At 39.3% G+C, this 22,718-nt stretch overlaps 1 protein-coding gene across 1 annotated transcript in view; it reads left to right on the top strand.

The window, feature by feature from the left end:
• The window catches only part of LRRC69 (leucine rich repeat containing 69), a gene marked incomplete at its 3' end in the record, with an annotated part of 81,353 nt that overhangs the window by 37,372 nt on the left and 21,263 nt on the right, over positions 1-22,718 (top strand). The window contains exon 6 of the mRNA XM_080938635.1: positions 22,339-22,440. Within this exon, the coding sequence (XP_080794761.1) occupies positions 22,339-22,440 (102 nt within the window). The remainder of the gene's footprint in view (positions 1-22,338; positions 22,441-22,718) is intronic.

The raw sequence follows: 22,718 nt of genomic DNA, 5'->3' as shown, positions 1-22,718 counted from the left end.
TCCCCTTTTATTTCTAATTTTGTTAATTTAAGTACTCTCTCTGGGCCCTCTAGTTAATCTTGTTAGAGGTAGAATTATTGTTGTGTGGCTGTCTTCTTTTGGCTTAGTTTAAAGAAGATTACTTTCTTGCTTTTCCTAGAGTGTAGTTTTCCTCTTTGTTTTGGAGTTTTTCACCTAATATCCTTTGAAGTCTGGATTTGTGAAAAGATATTGTGTAAATTTGGTTTTGTCATGGAATATATTGTTTTTTCCATCTATGTTAATTGAGAGTTTTTCCGGATATAGTACCCTGGGCTGGCATTTGTGTTCTTTTGGTATGTTTATGACATCTGCCCAGTTTTCATAGCTTCTGTTGAGAAGTCTGGTGTAATTCTGTTAGATATGCCTTTGTATGTTACCTCACCTTTTCCCCTTACTGCTTTTAATATTTTTTGTTTGTTTGTTTGTTTGTTTTTTGTATTTGCTGTTTTGACTATTATGTGACATGAGGAATTTCTTTTCTGGTCCAACCTATTTGGAGTTCTGTAGGCTTCTTGTATGTTTATGGGCATCTCTTTCATTGGGTTAGAGAAGTTTTCTTTATAATTTTGTTGATGATATTTACTGGCCCTTTAAGTTGGAAATCTTGGCTCTCTTCTATACCTATCATCCTCAGGTTTGAACCTCTCATTTTATCCTGGATTTCCTGGATGTTTTGGGTTAGGAGCTTTTTGCATTTTATATTTTCTTTGACTGTGGTGTCTATGTTTTCTTTGTTGTCTTCTGCTCCTGAGATTCTCTCTTTCATCTCTTGTATCCTATTGGTGAATCTTGTGTTTAAGACTTCTGATCTCTTTCCTAGGTTTTATATTTCCAAGGCTGTCTCCCTTTGTGAATTTTTACTGTTTCTATTTCCATTTTTAGCTCTTGAATGGTTTTGTTCAATTATTTCACCTGTTAGTTTTTGATTTCCTATAATTCTTTAATGGATTTTTGTGGTTTTCTTTTTTTCTTTTCTTTTCTTTTCTTTTTTTTTTTTTTTTTTTTTTTTTTTTTTTTTGTATTTCCTTCTTAAGAGCTTCTACCTATTTACCTGTGTTGTTCTGTATTTCTTTAAGGGAGTTCTTTATGACCTTAAGTTCCTCTACTATCATCAGAAGTTGCGATTTTAAATCAGAGTCTTGCTTTTCCAATGTGTTGGAGTATCTAGGACTTGTGGTGTGGGGAAGTTGTGATCGTGCTAAGTAGTCTTAGTTTCTGTTGCTTAGCTTCTTAGACTTGCCTCTTGTCGTTTGCTTATCTCTGGTGGTAGCTGGTCTTGCTGATTCTGACAGTGGCTCAGCCCTCCTGTAAGCCTGTGTCAGCACTACTGGGAGACCAGCTCTCTCCCAGCAGGGTTTGTGTACAGAGAGTTGTGGCACAGGGTCAACACAAAGTGCAGACTGAAATCGGAAGGATTTTGTCCCAAACACCTGTGTCCTGAAGGCTCCAGGCAGGTTTCTCAGAGCAGAAGTGGTGGTCTCACCTGTGCTCTCAGGTGTGTCAGCACTCCTCTGAGACTGGCTCTCTTCCATCGGGTTCTGGATATAGAGAGCCGTAACTCAAGGTCAGCTCTGGGCACAGGTGGAAACTAGAAAAATCCTGTCCTAGACTTCTTCTCAGTTCCTGTGTCCTGAAGGCTCTGGGCCGGTTTCTTTTGGGCTAGGAATTTGAACAGGCATGGTGGCCTCACCTGTGAAACAGGCTCTCTCTCAGAGGGGTCTGGGTACAGAGTGCTCTGGCCATGTAATTTCTTTTAATCTGCATCCTCATCTTTTTCTTTTCTTTCTTTTTCCTCTTTCTTTCTTTCTTTCTTTCTTTCTTTCTTTCTTTCTTTCTTTCTTTCTCTCTCTCTCTCTCTCTCTCTCTCTCTCTCTCTCTCTCTCTCTCTCTCTCTCTCTCTCCCCTCCCTCCCTCCCTCCCTCCCTCTCTCCCTCCTTTCTTCCTTCCCTCCTTTATTTTTTTGGCTGTTGGCAATTCTGACCTTACCAGATGAAATTTCAAAGTTGTTCTGATATCCTTGATAGCTAAAGATGCTGAGTATTTCTTTCAGTGTTTTTCAACCATTTGTTTCTTCTTTCAATAACTATCTGTTTAGATCTGTATCCCACTTGTTCATTCGGTGTTTGTTTTCTGAATGGTCAGGTTTTTTAAATTTTTTATATATTTTAGATATTAGCTCTTTATCAGATGTGTAGTTGGGAAAACCTTTTCTCATCCTGCAGGCTGCTGTACTGTCTGAGTGATGGTGTCCTTTGCCATGCAGAAGCTTCTCAATGTTATTAGGCTACATTCCTTTAGATGCTAGTTTAGTTTCCGTCTTTTTCTTTTTCATTTTATTGAAAATAGCTTTCCCCTTCACATAATATATCCTAATATAGCTTCCCCTCCCCTACTTCTCCAAGCTCCTCCCCATCCCTCTAATCCACTTCCTTTATGACTCTCCTTAGAAAACAAAATTCAAAGGAATAATAATAAAATAAGACAAAGCAGAAACAAATACATTGTAATAGGATAAAACAAACAAAGGAAAGAGCCCAAGAAACAGATATACATGCAGAACCTCACTTGTTTGTATAACTAGGAATCCAATAAAACTATTAAACTGGAAGCCATAATATATGTGCTACAGACATGTGAGGTCGAAAGAGAAAATAATAGAAACTAAGTTTTCGCTTGCAAGTAGCTTCTAGGTTAGGAATGGAGCGTGTGACTACTTCTCCTTTAAGTTCTAGGACCTCATTTGGTGCAGACCCATGCAGGTCCTGTGCATACTGTCCCAATCTCTGTAATCACATGTAAATTGATCATGGCGATTTAGAAAGCCTTATTTATTTTTTTTTTTTTTTGCTGTCCTCCATCCCCTCTGGCTCTTACGTTTTTTTTCTATCTCCTCTTCCCCAGGGTTCAAGGGAGGGGATTAGTCAGAGTCATCTCATTCAGGGATGAGTGTTCAAGGTCTTCCACTTTCTGTATATTATCTGGTTGTGGGTAAACATATTTGTTCCTACCTGGTGCAGGAGGACGCGTCTCTGATCTTGTCTGAGCAAAGCACTGACCTGTGAGTATAGCAGAAGGTCATTAGGAGTCATTTTGTCACTACATTCTATTTTCTTTCTTCTTTTTTAGGCCAGTATTATATTATTGTTCTTTCCCTAGATCTGTGGGCTAGCTAATCTTAGATTCTTGGTCACCCAAGGAGGGTTGGGTGTGGGTTCTATTGTGTATGATGGGCTTTCAGTCAAATCGGGTATTAGCAGGTTTTTTGCCTATAAGTTTTATGCCACTGTCAACTTGCATGTCATGCAGGCAGGACACCACAATAAGTCAAAGGCTTTGTGGCTGGGATGGTGTTAATTTCTCTCCTTTGGTAGTTTGCAGAGTCCCTTCATGTACAAAGGAAACTAGCATGTAGGAGCTAGTCAAGGCTCTATGTAGGCAATGAGCTCCATTTTTTTATGTTCAGTAAGTTAAGCAGGTGTTCTTTTCAGCAATGGTCCTTGCTATCAGTTTGTAGAGAGTAACCTATATAGTCTTGGCAACAGCATAGGTTGTTTGGGAGTTTCCATGAGACCCCTTTGGCCAACCGCTCAATTAGATGGAACCCACCCTGGTACTGGAAGTTTTATTTGGTGATAAGTGATGTTTGGTTGGAAGTCTGTCTTCTCCATTATTTGTTGACTTCATTTAGATACCATTCATGTACATATCTTTTAAAATGAAACTTCTACTTTATGGGATTTTCATACTATCCCTCAAGTAGCATTAATTTTAGCTGTTTCTCCCCATGTCTCCTGCATCATCTCCCTCTCCTCTCCCACTTGACACTCCTGCTCCAGGTCCCTCCCTGGTCCCCGGGTCATATTCTATTATCCTTTCCTAACAAGATCTATCCATCCTTCCCCCAAGTCCCTTAATCTATATCCAACCTTTGTGGACTGTAGCTTGGTTATTGACTTAACAACTAATAGCCACATATAACTGAATGCATACCATAGTTGTCTTTCAGGGTCTGCATCACCTCATACAGAATCATTTATTTCTTTCTAGTTCCAATTAATTACCTGCAAATTTAATGATACTATTGTTTTCAACAGCTGAGTAACATTCCATTATGTAAACATTACATTTTCTCTATCCATTCATCTGTTGAGGGATACCTAGGTTGTTTCAAAATTTTGGCTATTCTGAGTAGAGCAGCAGTACACATAGTTGAATGAATGTCTCTGTGGCAGGATGAAGCATCCTTTGGATGTATTCCCAGGAGAGGTATAGCTGGTAAATTGGTTCCCATTTCCTAAAGAATCACCACACCGATTTTTGTAGTGGCTGTATGAGTTTGCACTTTCATCATTAATAGATAAGTACCTCATGGCCCAATCAAATCATCATAGAAAATTAGCCATTACACTAAATAAGGTTAAGTATTTTATTTGCAGTACTAAATTGTGTTATTAACTTGGCTTATTTTTGATTAATTATGAGGCCATCTTTTTAAATGCCAGGTATTTTGGGGAGAGGGATCACCAGATCTTAAATACCTAATTTATACATACAGTATACATTAATCAAGAACAAACTTTCTAACGTCATAAAGGACAGTTATGAATAGCTAATATATATATATATACATATATACATATATATGTATATATATATATATATGAACCTACATGAATATATACCATATGAACGTGGATATATACTATATGAACATGTGCATATACTATAAGAATACCAGTTTATTTAAAAGTTATAAAATGGGTAGGCATTACCAAGTTGTGAGAAAATTACTTTGGTATTCTATTAAATTATTTGTGACAATGGTGGTACATTAAACTATGACCACCAATTATTCTTCTCTTCCATTGTGCTTGTGACATAGAGATTATCTCAGACAAACACTCTATTGACTTTTCAATTTTATTTGGCACAACTGTGGCAGGAACCATTTATTTGTGTTTAGATACTCTTAAACGAATCAAGTCTTAAGATAATTCCTTGTGTTATTTAAATGTATTTTATTAAATTCATTTAATTTAAACGAAAAGCAATTAGGGTCATATGTAGGCTTGTTAGTCATGTTTATAAAACACTGATTTAAGTTTTCTTTACCAAATCGGAAAATATAGAAATAAGAACAAATGAAATAGTCTGTAGTTTCTAGCAGAAAAATCACGGGTTAAAAATCACGTGTTACTCTCTCTTTGAATTTCCACCTATTTGCCAACATTGTAGGCTTTGCCATCTTTGAACATGAAAGATTCTCTGCTCCCCCCTTTATTTTTCCATAAATTCATTCCATTTCTGTGGTGGGACAAAAAGGCTATGGAATTGGAGGGCTGAAAGAGTAAAGTGGGTTGAAAAGAGTTCAGGACTAGAGACTTATTTTATTTTTGTTTGCAAGTTGAAAGGTTACAGAAGCGATGGTCCCTCCTCTCCCTGGGCTATTTATACCAAACATCTCTGAGAGCCATTAACTTGCTCTATCTGGATGATTTTATTCTCCGTAATTAACTTAGATTGCTTTCTGTCTGATTGGAGGATGAGACTGAAGGTCAGTGCAACAACAAAAAACAGTTTCTGATTTTGCTGACTACAGAGTTAATACAGATGTTGCTCATCTTATAATGCGGTCACATCATGAGATCAAGCAGCAGAAGTCAAAACTGCACTTCTTACCCTAAACTATCAAACACTGTATCCTTGAATAGCCTACCATAAATGTATTCAAAACATAAATTTAAGTCTACAGTTGGTCAAATTATATCTCACAAATCCCATTTTAGAATTTAAAGTAAATCATATAATTGATTTAATACTCTCCTAAAAATGAAAAACAGAGTAGTTATGAGGGTGAACTTTTATATCATTGTAAGTTGGAAAATTTCTTCATTTTAATCACTATTTTGCCATGGACCATCTGTCTATAAAATTAAGGTGAATATTTTGGTAAGTAGAGAACTAACTTTTTGTTCCTTTGCCATTTTCGTGAGAAGACTATGAATTGGATGGATGCTAAGAATTTAGATAAATCTCTGAAAAAAATGTTTATAAATGATTCCCTTGGATGTCATTTTGATGTTTTAAGGAATGTTTAGAAAAGTTATGGGAGAAATGTTTTCAGACATTTGAGATTGGATAGGTAAGCCATTTCACATTATTTAATGTAAACCCAGACCCAGGTTTCTCAATAGACTTTTCCTAACTGTGACCTCTAGGAACCATCCAGAAGTAGTACTGGGATGTGATGTCTGGGGTTAGAGATAACTGCAGTTTTAGATAACTTTAAAAGAGCACAATTTTCACTTCCTAGGATATTTTTTCTTCTTTTGTTTTTGTTTTTTTAACAACTTTATTTTACAAAACAAAAATAAATGTACAGATTTTAAGCATTTTTTGCATAAAATTATACAATACATTTTGTCAGTACTTTTTTTTTTTTTTTAAAGGTTTGATGGTGTGATAAAGATCCCACCAGTAACAATGAGCATAAAGTACATGTAAAACAAGATGCAACCTGGAAATAGTCAAAGTTTTCTTGGTGTGTAAAGATTTTTTTTTTTTTTTTTTTTTTTTTTTTTTTACAATGAGCAGACAGTACATGTAATACAGGGTACAACCTGGAATTTGTCAATGTGTTCTTGGTGGGTAAGGATTGAGCATGACTATTTTTTTTTTTTTTGTTTTGTTTTCTTTTTTTCTTGGACTTCATACAGTCTGTGAGTTGTTTCTGGGGCAGTGCGAGCCTCTGGGGTTAGCATCCCACTATCAGTGACTGCATATTGTGTCTGTCCTTTTGTTACTGGGTTATCTCACTCAGGATGATATTCTCTAGATGCAGCCATTTTCTTAAGAATTTGGTTAAGTCATTGTTTCTGGTGGCTGAGTAGTATTCCATTGTGTAAATGTACCACAAATTTTGTATCCATTCATCTACTGAAGGACATCTGGGTTCTTTCCAGCTTCTGGCTATTATAAATAGAGCTGCTATGAACATTGTGGTGCATATATCTTTGTTGTGTACTAAAGTGTCTCTGGGGGTATATGCCCAGAAGTGGAATAGCTGGGTCTTCAGGTAGTACTATATCCAGTTTTCTGAGGTATCGCCAGACTGATTTCCAGAGTGGTTGTATTAGTTTGCAACCCTACCAACAGTGGAGAAGTGTTCCTCTTTCTCCGAAACCTCGCCAGCATCTGTTGTCATCTGAGTTTTGGATCTTGGCCAATCTGACTGGTGTGAGGTGGAATCTCAGGGTTGTTTTGATTTGCATTTCCCTGATGGCTAAGGATGTCGAGCACTTCCTCAGGTGTTTCTCGGCCATTCGATATTCCTCAACTGAGAACGTTTTGTTTAGCTCTGTACCCCATTTTTTAATAGGGTTATTTGATTCTCTGGTGTCTAGCTTTTTGAGTTCTTTGTATACCTTGGATATTAGGCCTCTATCTGATGTGGAGTTGGTAAAGATCTTTTCCCATTCTGTTGGCTGCCGTTTTGTTTTCTTTACAATGTCCTTAGCCTTACAGAAACTTTGCAATCTCATTAAGTCCTATTTGTTAATCTTTGACCTTAGAGCTTGAGCCATTGGTGTTTTGTTCAGAAAAATTTCTCCCATGCCTATGTGTTCTAAGGTTTTCCCTACTTTCTCATCTAATAGTTTCAGTGTATCTGGTTTAATGTGGAGATCTTTGATCCACTTACACTTGAGCTTTGTACAAGGAGATAAGAAAGGGTCTATTTTCATTCTTTTGCATGCTGAGTGCCAGTTGGACCAGCACCATTTGTTGAATAGGCTGTCCTTTTTCCATTGAATGTTTACGGCTCCTTTGTCAAAAATCAGGTGATCATATACATGAGGGTTCATTTCTGGATCTTCTATTCTATTCCATTGATCCACATGCCTATTTCTGTACCAGTACCATGCAATATCTGACCACAAACCCAGCACTACAACGAATTTTAGGTGGAAAACCCAATACAATGAGGGAAAATACAGCCTACTGAAAACAAGAAAATTAAACAAGAAAACCAAAAGAAGAAAAAGACACAGACACAACTAAGCCCACAAAAGCAATAATAGCAGGAAACAGAAACAACTATTCCTTGATATCTATTAACATAAATGGACTCAACTCCCCAATAAAGAGACATAGGCTATCAGACTGGATACATAAACAAAATCCAGCCTTTTGCTGCATACAGGAAACTCATCTCAGAGACAAAGACAGACAGTATCTCAGAGTAAAAGTGTGGGAAAGAAACTTCCAAGCAAACAGCCCCAAGAAGCAAGCTGGAGTGGCTATTCTAATATCGAATAAAGTAAATTTCCAACCAAAAGTTATCAAAAAAGATAAGGAAGGACACTTTTTACTCATTACCGGGGAAATCTGTCAGGAGGAACTCTCAATCCTTAACATATATGCTCCAAATAAAAAAGCACCCACATTCATAAAAGAAACCCTACTAAAGCTCTTCTTTTGTTTTTAAGATTCAGAGGAAGTATATTCCCATGTAGACTTAAAGCTTGTGCCCATACAGACCTTACATTCTGCGCCTGTAAAGGGAAGCTAGTGAGGATTAAGAATCTGGGATTAGAACTTGGGTCTAGCTCACTCCAAGATGTTGCTCCAAAGCTCAACTGTGCCACCCGTACTGTGTGTAATCACTACCCTCTTCTCTGTCTGCATTCTGCTTCTTGTCTAGTGAACATGCTTTCCTTAGGGATACAATTTGTCATCTGGTTTGATCTTTCGACTCTACACATTCACTGCCTTTTATTGATAATTTATTTTGCTAACTATTTTTTTGGCCAACATGTTTTGAAAATATCATATGCTCAACTTTGGATACATCTGGAGTTAATCATGAAGAATTAGAAATTTTATAATTTAAAATTTAAAGTAAAATTTCTAAACTCTATTATTTTATAGCTTTTGTTAAAATGGAATTGCATAACTTCTTTTTCCTCCCTTCATTCCTTCCCATGTGTCAACCACATTCAAATTGATAGCTGTTTTTCATAGATTACTATTATTAAACACATACATATGTATCCACAGATATCTGAGCATAACATGCTGAGACTGTTTTTGTTGTTTTGTTGTGGGTTCAGGGCTGGCCACTTTATATTGGGTAACCAATAAAGGGTTTCATCCTTGAAAGAGGCCTATTCTCATTTTTATCAGTCAATAGTTATTTGCAGTTCTTTGGCTACGAATGGGACTCCACAAAAATTGCCCTCTTTCTGGTTAGCATGCACATACATATTGCTATTTTTTTCTGGTCTTGTTTATGCAATCATTTCTAAGAGAGACTGTTTTACAACACACTTCCTGGTATTCTGTTTTTTCTTGTCCCCTCTTTTGAAATGTTCCTTGAACCATAAATGGTAGAGGCTATGATGTTGACGTATCTATTGAAGCTGGGCTCTCCATGACCCATTGATCTCTACACTGTGTCCAGATCTTCCCTTGCTATAAAGAAACCTTCTTTAATGACAGATGGGAGATATACTTATCTGTGTGTATGAGAATAAAACTTAGAATATAGTCCATTACAGTGCAATGTGTTTGGTGAGTTCTAGAACAGAATTCAGCCTTAGATCATTCTACTTTATGCTGATTTTCTTTTCTTTTCTTTTCTTTCTTTCTTTTTTTTTTTTTTTTTTTTTTTTTTTTTTGCTTAGAGTATTGTTCTTAGTAGATGCTAGGAGTTATCAGGACATTTCTTGGTTTGCTTAGTAAAATAGATGCTATATATTAGTTACCTATAACTTTGTGACCATGTGCCAGAAGACGTATCTACTAAAAGCATCCCTGGTACATTATTTTACACAAGACCTGTTGCTTACAAAGTTGAGCGGAGTTAGCTGTGTTTTTAAGTTAAGGTTTCCCATGAGCTGGAACCAAGTTCTCAGGGACTTCAGTCATCTCAAGGCTTGCCTAAGCCTAGAGGCTCTATTTCCATGATGGTGCACTCACAAGGCTGTAGCACAAAACCCAGATTCATTCCCATGTGGACTGCCTAAACATCCCCACTTCATGGCAATTGGCTTTCTTCAGAGCAAGTGATGTAAGAACAAGAGGACCATAAGACATTGTGGTGGTTTAATTTCTGAAATTATATGTGCTTTTGTGCTATATTTTATTCATTAGAAGGGAATCCCGAAGCCTAGTCTGTAGTCAAGGGAGGATAGTTAGAACTTCTGAGAATCTCTTAAAGTCAGAGTAGGAAAGAACTGACATTCTGCAAACTCTCCGCAATGCTCTACCAGCACAGAACATGTTCTTTCCTGATTCGTGAGCTTTATAGACTGACAGCACAACTCAGAAAAGATATGGGAGGTGTGTGTGTGTGTGTGTGTGTGTGTGTGTCCAGTACAAATTCAGAGAATGTATTTCTGAGTTCAATATAAGATAAGGATGCCCACAGCTTGTAGATATTTTGTGCTGGTGTTTTCTAATCACCAGAGAGACCAAAGAGTTTTATATTAGAGAATAATATTGTAGAAATGATGAAGAATGGAAAAAAAGAGGAAGAGCAAAACATCATTGTGTGAAAAGCAGGAAGATGATAAAAAGAAAGAAAAGAAAATACCGTAAGGACCAGGCTTGAAACTGGTCATTTACCACCATGTTATAAATGTGAGCTCATTACAAGTATGAGAAGGAAGATTTTCAGTCTTCGTGATATAATCTGAATATGATCATTTCGATGAGTTTTTATAGTGATTCATTAATGCTGAACAGAATGAATTAGGATTGAAGACTAAGCAATTTATGATTAAACAGCTGGAGAAAAACAATTTTAGTTTTATTTTTAATATAAATTATTCAGAAACAAAATAGTTTTAGCAAACAGAGTATATCACTAAAGAGTCTTTGCTGATCAAGCTATGTGCAGAATGAAGCCATTAAAAAGTAGAATATAAATGTCTAATACCAAAGGAGACAGATTTGAAATGGTATATGTCACCCTTAGTAAAGTCAGTTTTATAGAATAAACATAGAGAGATAATTAATAGGCCTGTCTTATGTATACATACCAAAAACAAAACTGCAGGTGAAGGTGACTGTCTCAGTCAGGGTTTCTATTCCTGCATAAAGCATCATGACCAAGAAGCAAGTTGGGAAGGAAAGGATTTAATCAGCCACATTGCTGCTCATCGCCAGAGGAAGTCAGGACTGGAACCCAAGCAGGTCAGGAAGCAGGAGCTGAAGCAGAGACCATGGAGGGATGTTACTGGCTTGCTTCCCCTGGCTTGCTCAGCTTGCTTTTTTATAGAACTCAGGTCAATGAGCCCAGGGATGGCACCACCCACAATGTGCTGGGCCCTCCGCCTTGATCACTAGTTGAGAAAATGCCTTACAGCTGGATCTCATGGAGGCACTTCCTCAACGGAGGCTCCTTTCTCTGTGATAACTCTAGCTTGTGTCATGTTGACACAAAACCAGCCAGTATAGTGACATACTAGACATGTAAACTATGTGAAAAGATGTGCATGTTGCTCTATCTGTGTAGGTCAGAACACGTGAATAGAGAAAGCGAATATAGCTGAAGTATGGCTATTTCATCACTTAGAAGTTAAGGGTCTGACACACTCAAGCAGAGTATGTAGAGACATTTATAGTGCCTGGATAATGTAATGACTAAAAAGGGAGACAGGTAGAAGAAAGAAGTAAGTGGAACCATGTGTCAAATTAATTGTGAGGGTCCCCAAGGGAAATTTAAATGTGCAACTACCTTAAGAGAGGCAGAAAGAATACAGGCTTTCAAGGAATTTAGTGGAGGCCCTGACTAGGGGTCTGGCTTTACTCTCCAGGTTCAAAGGTGGGGAAGACTGATGGCTTTTCATAAACAAAACAAAAATGAAACAACCCTCCACCCCAAACAAAAACAAATGAAACCAAAAAATATGAGAGTTGATGTTTACAGAGTACATGTTATTTATTTTTCACACCCAGGAGCTAATTTTTGGTCTGCTTTCCAATATAAAAAGAATCTGTACTCCTTCTTTAAATGAGATTTAGTTCGTTGATCTCAAATTTATTGAGTTCTTTCTACATTTTGGATATTAGCCCTCTGTCAGACGTAGAATTCATGAAAGTCCTTTCCCATTTCGTGGGCTGCTGTTCTGTCCTAGTTACAATGTCCTTTCCCTTACAGAAGCTTTTCAGTTTCATGAGGTCCCATGTATTGGTTGTTGTTCTTAGTGCCTACACAATTGGTCTGTTCAGGAAGTTGTTTCCTGTGCCGATGTATTAATGTCTATTCCACACTTTCCCTTCTATCAGCCTCTGTGTACCAGGCTTTATATTGAGGTATTTGATCTTCTTGGACTTAAGTTTTGTGCAGGATAATACATTCTTCTACATGTAGACATGTTAGTACCGTACCATTTGTTGAATATTCACTTTTTTCCCATTGTATGTTTCTGGCTTCTCTATAAAAAACCAGGTGTCCATAGATGTGTAGATTTACATCCAAGTCTTTATTTTAACTCCTTTGATCAACTTGTCTATTTTATGCCAATGCCATGCAATTTTTATTACTGTAACTTTGTACTAGAGTACAGCTTGAAATCATGGATGGTGATACCTGTGGAAGTTCTTTTATGGTATAGGATTGCTTTAGATATTCTGTTTTTTTTTATGTGAAGTTGAATATAGTTCTTTCAAGGTCTGTAAAGAACTGTATTGGAAAGTTTATGGGAGGGTGCATTGAATTTGTAGGTGGTAAAATGGCCATTTTTTTTTTTTTTTTTTGCTATGTTAATCTTACTGATCTATGAGCATGGGAGATCTAAACAGAATCTCAGCAGAGGGATCTCAATTAACCAAGAAACACTTAAGAAAATGTCAACATCTCTAGCCACCCATAAAATGCAAATAAAAACTAATGAGATTCCATCTTATAGTTGTTAGAATGGCTAAAGTAAAAAACACAAGTGATAGCTCATGATGGTGAGGATGTGGGCAAAGAGAACACAACTCCACTGATGGTATGGTGGCAACCTGGGATTACACAGTGTACAGATACTTGGTAAACAGATATGGCAGTTTCTCAGAAAACTGGGAATCACTGTACCTGAAGACCCAGCTATACCAACCAATTCTGGCTGTATACCCAAAGGATGCTCCATTATGTATTAGGACACTTGTTCAATTATGGTCGTAGTCGCTTTATTTATGATAGCTGGAAATTGGAAGCGACCATATGGATAAAGAAAAATGTGGTACATTTATACAATGAAGTATTATTCAGATGTCAAAAAAAAAAAAAAAAAAAAAAAAAAAAACAATGACACCATGAAATTTGCAGATAAATTGATGGAACTAGAAAATATCCGGAATGAGGCAACCTAGATCTAGAATAACAAACATGGTATGTACTCACTTATAAGTGGATAGTAGCTATAAAGTAAAAGACAATCATCATGCTTCAATCCACAGACCCAAAAAGGGTATGTAACAAGGAGAGTTTAAGGGAGGATACCTGAATCTCCCTGGGAAAGGGAAATAGAATAGATTTCTCTGGTGGATTAGGGATGTGTGGATTTGGGAGCCTGAGGGATCAGGTTGGGGGCGGGAGGGAGAAAAATACTGGGGGAGACTAGAATTGGGGATCATTTTGAGATGAAATGGAAACCGGATGTAATAGAAACTGTAGGATCTATAGAAGCAAAGACTCATAGTAATGGGAGACACGGAGCCTGAACTGGCCCAGCCAAGGCCTCAAGTGGAGGGATTGAGACACCAACACAGCCACAGAACCTTCGACCTGCAGTTTGTCTTGCCTGCAGAGTGTTTTGGTTACAGAGCCCACGGGAATCATCATTAAAGAGACCAGAGAGACTTTATCCAGCACTGATGGGAGCAGATGCATAGGACCACAGCCAAGTATTAGATAGAGTTCAAAAGTCTTCTGAAGGAGGGGAGGAAGGAGCCCGGAATGAGGGGTCTGGGATATCATGAAAACCTGCTCACAGAATCAGTTGAGTGGGACTCATGGGGCTCGCAGAGGCCAGGGGGTCTGTGGGGTCTGACGTAGGTCCATGTTATGGATAAGTAGATAGAAGGCGTCTTAACAGAAGGAACAGGGACCTTTCCCTGACTCATGGGACCCTTTTCCTCCTATTGGGTTGCCTTGTCCAGCCTTGATGTGATGGAATGTGATGGTCTTAGTGTAGCTTGTTATGTTGTGTTTGGTTGATGTACCTGGGAAGCCTCCTCTTTTCTGAAGGGATGCAGAGATGAATAGTTCTGGGAGAGAGGGGAGTTGAAGGGGAGATACTGGGATAAGGGGAGGGAGGGGAAACTGCAGTAGGGATGTAATATATGAGAGAGGAATAAAAAAAATCTACAAAACAAAAAGAAGGAACGAACTTCAGTTTTCTTTATTATAAAAGCAATAAATTTAGGAAAATGTAATATTGTGTAAGGAACTGTGGGGTCGATGGCGCAGTTCCGAGGGAGGGTGCCGCCTATCATCTGTAAAGTACCAGAGTTCAGTTCCCAGCTAACATAAAGCCACAACATAAGGACCAAACAATAAAACTCCACTGTCAGAATTAACTCGCTGTGTGAGATTGCTCTGAGATGAAAGAGAAAGCGCCATAAGAAGACCAACACTAAAAGGCCATGTTTTCTCCCTTAGACTGGTCTGGTGGTGAACACTTTCTGAAGGACCGAGTGCATAGTAGGCTACGAGATGTAGAGCGGTAGCCATTTCCGCAAGACAGTTGTTTGTGTGGATGAAATTGTCCTGAGTAAAGACCAAGTGAAGGGCAATGTGGCTCTGAGGAGAGCTAGGTCAGAGTTGGGAAAAGAATTCAAGTTGGGAAAGGTTGTTGAAGTGAGTGTTGCTTAGTGGGCATGTTGGTTGCAGTAAGTGTTCCAGAGGCCACTGAGGGTGTCTGGAAGGTGGCGATAAGGAATATATGGGCAATCGGTGAGCTCTGGGCTACAGATCTGAAAACGATACCTGTTGCTGGAGACAGGGAAGGCTGAGTGCCATGTGGACTCATAATTAGGATTTCAAGGCAGGTGAAGTGAAAGCCAGAGAGACAGAAGATTTAGATATACAAGTAGACAAGCGCCTGTTGTAAATACATAAACACTCTCTTCAAATCCGAGGGGTACGTTTTACTTATAAACATCTGCTCTCATTCCCAGTGTTTGTTACTCATAGTATGAGTAACTTCATTTTTTTTTCAAAGAGGTTTCTCTAATCCTTTTTGATTTCCCCTCAATATGGAAGAGAGAGCTCTAATTTTGGTCTTTGCATTTTGACAAGGAAGAGAAGGTATCATCATCCATTTCTTGATGTATTCTCTTCCAGCTGCTCTATGTTGTGAGTGATTTTCCTTGGTTGCTTCTCCAGATTATTTTTGAGATTTTGTTTGGTTTTCCCATTTGGGGATAAAAAGAGACCTCCTCTGGCAAAGCACCAAGACGTTATTCCATATACTCTCATCTTAAGGGAGTGGATAACTTTGGGGCTAAAGAGTCATAAAGGAGAGAAATGCTTAGGGAAAAAAGGAACCAATCTTACCCCAGTCGAGGGAGAGAGAATAGAGCCGTAAAAGCAAGCACAAGGAGATTAGGGCTGAGATACAGTACAAGGTACACTTAGCAATAGCCAGAAAGTCATAGTGAAGAATTTCATTTCTGGTGATGTAAGTAGCTGCCAGATAGTTCTGGGCCAGGAGGGACAGGATCTGAACGTCTTTGTAAAGATGTCACCCCGCTGTAAGTTGGCATTGATAGGACAGAGAGAACCTGAGTTACCAGTTCTCAGCTCAAAGGGCAGAAGAAGTGGGCTGTAAAGCAAAGATGGGGACAGGGTGGGGAGGCCAGCAAGCCCTTCAATCACTGATGTTTAGAGAGGTTACTGGAGAAACTGTGGCGCATCTGAGGCATCACATGAACTCAGAGGCAGTATTGGTAAGTCGTCTACATTAAATTACACAGTGCTCCTCAAGGCTGAGAATATTGAAGGTCGGGAGGAACTAAGCTTAGATACTTTGAGCACCACCTCTCTGGTCTGAAAAAAGCGTCTTCTCCATGCTCTCTGTATGTGTTTAAAGGCTGAACATCCAAGTTTCTCCTTTCTGCCAGGTTTGGCTCTTAGCCTTGTCTGTTCTCACTAAGGATCATTTCTTGGGGCATATATTTGTCAGATATGAAGAATTAAGATTTTAGATCACGCTCTGCTTCTTTTCCCTTCTACTACTTATGGAGGGTGTGAGAAGGGTTTCCAGTATAATTTTTTTTTTTTTGCATTCTTATCTACAAATTATGTCCTCAGACAAATCACTCTGCAATTTTCATTATATATACCAGGTTTACCATTCTGTGTTTGATTTCCCAGTGGCTGCCAAATCTTATTCATATTTAAAAGAAGAAGTATATATTTTTTTAAATATAATTTTTTGGATGTCAGAGCTCTTGTACTTAAGTTTTATCTCCTCCCAACTGAGTCTATTTAGAAAGCCCAGTTCTTATTACAAGTTGGCCTCTTGAGCTTGGAGATGGTCTCAGGAGTGCATAGTAATTTAATGTAGATTTCGTATCTTTGAGTCCTCCGGAGACCTCAGCCTCTCTTGTTTACGTTAAACACTGTTTCCCCATATGCCCCTTGCTGAGCTCCCTGTGGTTTTAGGCTATGCTGGAATGAACTTTAGCAAGGTGCTGCTGCAGCATGTTGCTTTGTGTAAATCCTGGTATGAATTTATCCAGTCTGACAAAGGACACTGCAAGTGGAGAAAGTCTGGGTAGAGCTGCATTTCTATGCTGCTCGTTTCTTTATCAGTTATCTACTGAGCATCCGTAATAAATTACCTCATAGTCAGTAATGACTCTGTATTTACTGAATTTAGAGTTCACAGTGTGGAGTTACTTAAGACATAGTTGGTTTTTTTTTTTTCATTGATTCTTTGTGAATTTCACATTATGCACCCGATCCCACTCAGTTTCTTGTTCTTCCATATCTACCCTCCAGCCCAATGACCTCCTCACAAAAAGAAAAACAAAACAAAAAAAGGCCAGAGAACCTAAACCATCTCACTGGGGACCTGCTGCATATCACCGTGTGTCTCACAGTATACCCCTTTGCCCAGACACCTTCACTTGCAAAACTCCATTGCAAGGAGTCATTGGTCTCGCTCAGGGCCTCTGGTGAGTGCTACACTATCAATACTGGACCCTCACTGAGACTCCGTTTGTATAGACTGCTGTTGCCCTGAGTCATGGAGACCCTGTAGCTTTGGATCTGCAGAACCAGCCCCTTTCTGTGCTCCAGCAATTCATAGATGGGATAGATGTTGGGGTGGACCGACTCGGAGCCCTGGATCTGGGTCTGGGTGGTAGCTGAGTTCTTCACCAATGGTGCCGTTGTTCAGTGGCTGGTGAAGGGCAGGGGCAGCTCAGCAAGGTCCTTGGACATCCACATGGCTTCAGGGGCAAGCCCAGACCACGGACATTTGCATGACCTTTGACAGTACCATGGGCCATGGGTATCAACACAGACCCCCTGCCGCTGTAGGCCTCTGACACAGATGTGGCCTTCAGCATGGACGCAGGTGGCCTGCAGTTCTGCCCCTTTTCACAGTGCACTCTGCTTCTTTCTCTCCCATCCCTCTACCACATCCCAGCGGCCGCCCTCCTGAACGGTGAGGCCGTGGGCGGCCTCTTCCACCTGCCCGCACCGCCAAGACCCGGGTCTTAAAGGTAACAAAGGCTGAAATAGTTTTCAGTGGTGACTGTCCCTGCTCTTTATAGATTTATACAAAGGGCACGGACACGCGGCGAAGGTAGGGGAACACAGATGGCTGTTCTAGTCTCAGATGGCGTATATTTGAGTCGCAACATAAAACTTGAGGAATAACAGTTAAGACCGAGCTGGTGTGAACTCTCTCTTAAAAAAAAAAAAAACAAACAAAAAACAACAACCAAACAACTGGAATAGGGGCTATCCCAAAAGCTGTTGCCTGTATGTGGATATATTTCTCTTCTGATGACTTCAAATTGCATTGATCAGCTTGAGCACCATGGATATTTCTGGCTTAGTAATTCTTTGTCCAGAGTTGTGTGGTATTGTAGGATGTTTAACAGCGGCTTGTCTTTGTGTTTCCTGACTACTTGTCTGCTGCATAGTCTTTGTTGAGTTAAAGGACGTGGGCAAACCCAGCATAGGTTGGGGAGGAATAAAACTCTCTATCAGTGTTGGCTAAACTTATAGCACTGGTGGTTTGAATAGGCACAAAGGGAGACACTGAGAAGCTGTTATATATTTCGTCCATACAGCAAAAGGTAGTTGACTTTCCTGATGGAGTAACTATGGCTGCCAAATAATTAGTTCTCTTAAGAAGCTAGCTGAGGACACCTAATAATGCATAAATAATGAGGCTCTCAAGGAGTTTATTTTGAAGAATACTTAGTGTGTGGGGAGAGATTGTGTGACTCTAGTTTAATAAAAGTATCCTACTTGACATGTGTATTAATTTTCTTTCCACTTATGTAATTTCTTCCTTCCAAGTATGGTGCTGCACACTTTTAATTCCAGCACTTGGCGGGCAGAGGCAGGAGGATCTCAGAGGGGTTTATCTGTTATATATAATGAGATGATAAATTGGATAGTCTGTTTGATAGAAGTATAGTGACAAACTCAGTGAATAAATAGCCCCTGAACTGTTTTTTTTTTTTTTTTTTTTGGTAGATGTGCTGCAGTAAATATTAAAGAATAAATAGGTTTGTTTCTCTATCGGCCCTGAGGCCAGACCCTGATACGGAGCCGAGTGCACCTCTGTCGCTCGGCCCGAGCCACCCTCATGACCCAACCCTGTCCGTGCAACTTCCTTCCCTGGTGGCTTTCTACCATCTGTTCTCTGCCTCTGTCCTGAGTGTTTGTTTACCCACAAACTCAACACAAACACAACTCTACAGCCCAATAGCTTTTCATACAGGTTTATATATTCAACTTTCAACCCATAAGCCCTCTACACAACAAGATTGCATTAAATAGATAAAGATACATACTGCCCTTCTATATATTAGACCTATAAAATCCTTAATGTTTATAGCTATTTAACATCAATCAGTCCCACCTGGGTCTAGCTGGTCCTTGGGAACCTCCATGTTGCCACGACCTCCCCTTGTCCTCTGCCTTCCTCAGACCTCTTCTCTCTCCCTCTCCCTGCCCAGTCACTGGCTTTCCTTTATTTTACTACTTAGAATGGGAAGGTTCAGATGAAGTCACCTTAGGAGTACTTAACTAGGCAACCCTTCTTGGGGAAGTGGAATTAACATTAAAATACAAACAGCTTTAGGGCAATCTACATAGATGTATTTATTTTTTTATTTTATTATTATTTTTTACTTATTCACTTTGCATCCTTCTCACTGCCTTTCCTGCTCATCCCCTCCCACAACCCCTCCTCCTATCTTCCCTTCTCTTCTCCTTTGAGCGGTGGGGGCCTCCCTGGGTATTCCTTCACCCTGGCACTTCAAGTCTCCCAAGGCCTGGCGCAATCTCTCCTACTGAGGCCAGACAAGGTAGCCCAGCTAGAAGAATATATCCACATACAGGCAACAGCTTTTGGGATAGCCCCTGTTCCAGTTGTTTGGTACCTACATAAAGACCAAGCTGCACATCTGCTACATACGTGTGGGGAGGCCTAGGTCCAGCCTGTGTATGTTCTTTGGTTGGTGGTTCAGACTCTGAGAACCCCAAGGGTCCAGGTTAGTTGACTGTGTTTGTCTTCCTCTGGAGTTCCTGTCCGCTAACCCTGCCTCTAACTCTTCCATAAGAGTTCCCAAGCTACATCCACTATTTGGCTGTGAGTATCTGCATCTGTATGAGTCAGCTTCTGGAGGGAGCTCTCAGAAGACAGCCATGCTAGATGCCTGTCATACATGTCCTTTTGGGACTAGGTTACCTCACTCAAGATCTGTCTCTTTGCCTACAAAATTCACAGTCTTTGTTTTTAATAATGGATAGTATTCCATTGTGTAGCTATACTTCATTTTCTTTATCCATTCATCAACTGAAGGACATCTAGATTGTTTCCAGTTTCTGGCTATTACAAATACAGCTGCTATAAACAGTTTAACAAGTGTCTTTATGGGATGGTTCCACACCTTATCTTTTGAGAGAGGATCTCTCACTGAATTTGGAGCTTACCAACACAATCTAGACTTGCTTGTCTGGTAGCTCAAGGAATTTTACCATCTCCGTTTTCCCTGTTCTAAGACTACAGGTGTTTAATTTTGTGCTTGCTTTTTTTGTGTAGGTACTGAGACTCAAAACTCAGGTCCTCATGCTTCTATGCAAGTACTTTACCTACAATTCCTTTTAAAAAATGACTATGAGTTTAGGTACATGTGTGAATTGCTGTTTACTAGGACAGAAAGAAATAACAAAACAATGATTGTGTAGAAAATTATGGAAATACATTCTATTTTCTCATACCCAGCACCAACTTATAAGTGACATTGGCTCGAACTCTCAAAGTAGCTCCTTTGCAATGGATAATACTTAAAACTGAATAGAGAGGTTGGAATGTCTTTGGTGTGGCCAGGATTCAGTGTGACAGAAAGAGGCCTGGAGTTCTTCATCTAAAAATTTTAAATAGATTATATAAACTTTACTGTAACATTCAAAATTTAATAACATAATTCCCCAGAAAGTTGTATTAAATCACTCTATTTTTAATTTAACAAATCATTGCTATCTTTCAAATCCTTGGCTTGAAATGACATAAATCTTTTGTTCTTTACATAAATTTCATGAAATGCTGTGGTGTGACTGAGCCAGCTTATTCTGGTTCATGAAAGTTGATTTTCCTTTTCACCTTTACAGTCAGTGAATTGATTTGGCTGAGGCAGGGGTGCTTATGCTTTAGAATCAGGACCAGTGTTGACCCTGGCTCCCCTCTCCTCTTTCCTCTCTTGCAGTCAATTTCGCTTAGCTCAGCACCCTTCTCTGTTAAGGTAAATACTAAATTGAGTAAACCTTTTATCCCGCTCCAGTGCCGGCACCTGAGGCACCATATGGCAGTGTAGAGATCTCTAACTTGGCACTCCATGCCACGTCTAAGCACTCATGCATGGTTCACTCCACCGTCCCTGCTGCTTCTGTCTCAGGTGGATATGACCACCCCCGTGTGTTTTTTTTTTCACTTACTTTCCTCCGCTGCCCGGTACAAACATGAAACCACATCCATTGACAGGTTTATATGTCAAATTCTCAATCCACAAACCCTCTACATGATAAGCTTACAACCAATGGACAAAGATATAAACTGCCCACCTATATGAGAAAAATCAGACCCATAGAAACACTCAGAAATAATCATAACCTCATCAAGATAGAGATACACTGAGAGAAACATACAAGTCAGTTTCCATCTTCTCCCTCCATGAATCTCCACCAGCCACTTCCTCTTCTGCTTTCCTAGACCTTTCCCTGCCGACCTCTCTCCTGTGTTATCATATATCACCTTAACATAAACCCACACTTCTCTTTGCTCCTCTTTTCTCCCACCCCTGCTTTGCCTTTCTAGTTACTAGAGTCCCTCTGAAGATCTGCTCTTCTTTCCTGTCCCCCCTCCCCTACCAACCCCCCCCTCACCACAACTCCCTTAATGATTTCATTTCTGAGAAGTGGCTGTTTACATTACAGGTTCTAGTGAAGGCAAACTAGACAGACTATGAACACAATGATTTTCTTATTGTCTATTTCACTGGTGCATTCCTGTAGGATTTGGATTTTTCTTTATAGATTATCCCTGTAAACACTCTGCTCCCCCACGGCTTTCCGCTGTTTTATTTTGTAACTCCAAGGCCCTGTCACAAGGTCTTGCCCATGCCTGGCAGTCACTGCAGGACTGAGCCACAGCTACTTCCTTCTGTTGTTGTTTATCTTCACAAGAGTTCATAATGAGATTTTAGGTTCCTCTTGTCTTCATTAAGCAAAAACTGATGCCGAGGCATTAGCTAATATTTTATTTTTACTCTGTTTGAGAATTGTTTTCATCATGCTTGGTTTTCTAACACATACTACAAATGTTTCCAGGCTCTGATTCAGTAATCCTCATTTTGTTGTTGACTCTTTCTGTGAATGTAAGCATCCCCCTATTCAACATGGGGGATATAATCAATGCCTTTAAAACTCTTAATTTTTTTTAAACAAATAGAATGTCTTCTACTCATCAGATACTAGTGTGGAATGTACATCCTAATTATAATGAACCTTAAGAAAGTAAAGTCTACTGTCTCATTTGCAAAAGACCTTTTCTTTTTTTTTTTTTTTTTTACCAGTTTCAGGATCTAAGGCTGAGGGAATTCTACTGTGAGGGAAACCCACTCTTCCTGAAGAGGCCAATTATTGCTCCACAACCAAAAGACCTCTGGACTCTACGGGTGAAAGTTTAGCTCATAAGCACGCACCTTCCTACTAAACACTTGTTTTATGATGTAAAGCATTCTGGAAAAGTCTATAAATGTGTAACACTGGTTCATTGGGTATGCAGATCCTCCATGGACTTTTTTTTTTGAGTTGCTCACAGAATTCAGAGTAACCTGTGAGATTTCCAAAATGACTCAACAACGCAGAGACGTGGAAAAGTTTTGTTGGATGAAAAGAAAAGAATTTATTTTTTCTTTAGCATTCTAATTTTTTTTTTTTTTTCTGCTCGTGG

Source organism: Micromys minutus (assembly GCF_963924665.1).
Source record: "Micromys minutus genome assembly, chromosome: 26".
Lineage (NCBI taxonomy): Eukaryota > Metazoa > Chordata > Mammalia > Rodentia > Muridae > Micromys > Micromys minutus.
This window is presented reverse-complemented; position numbering and strand designations above follow the sequence as displayed.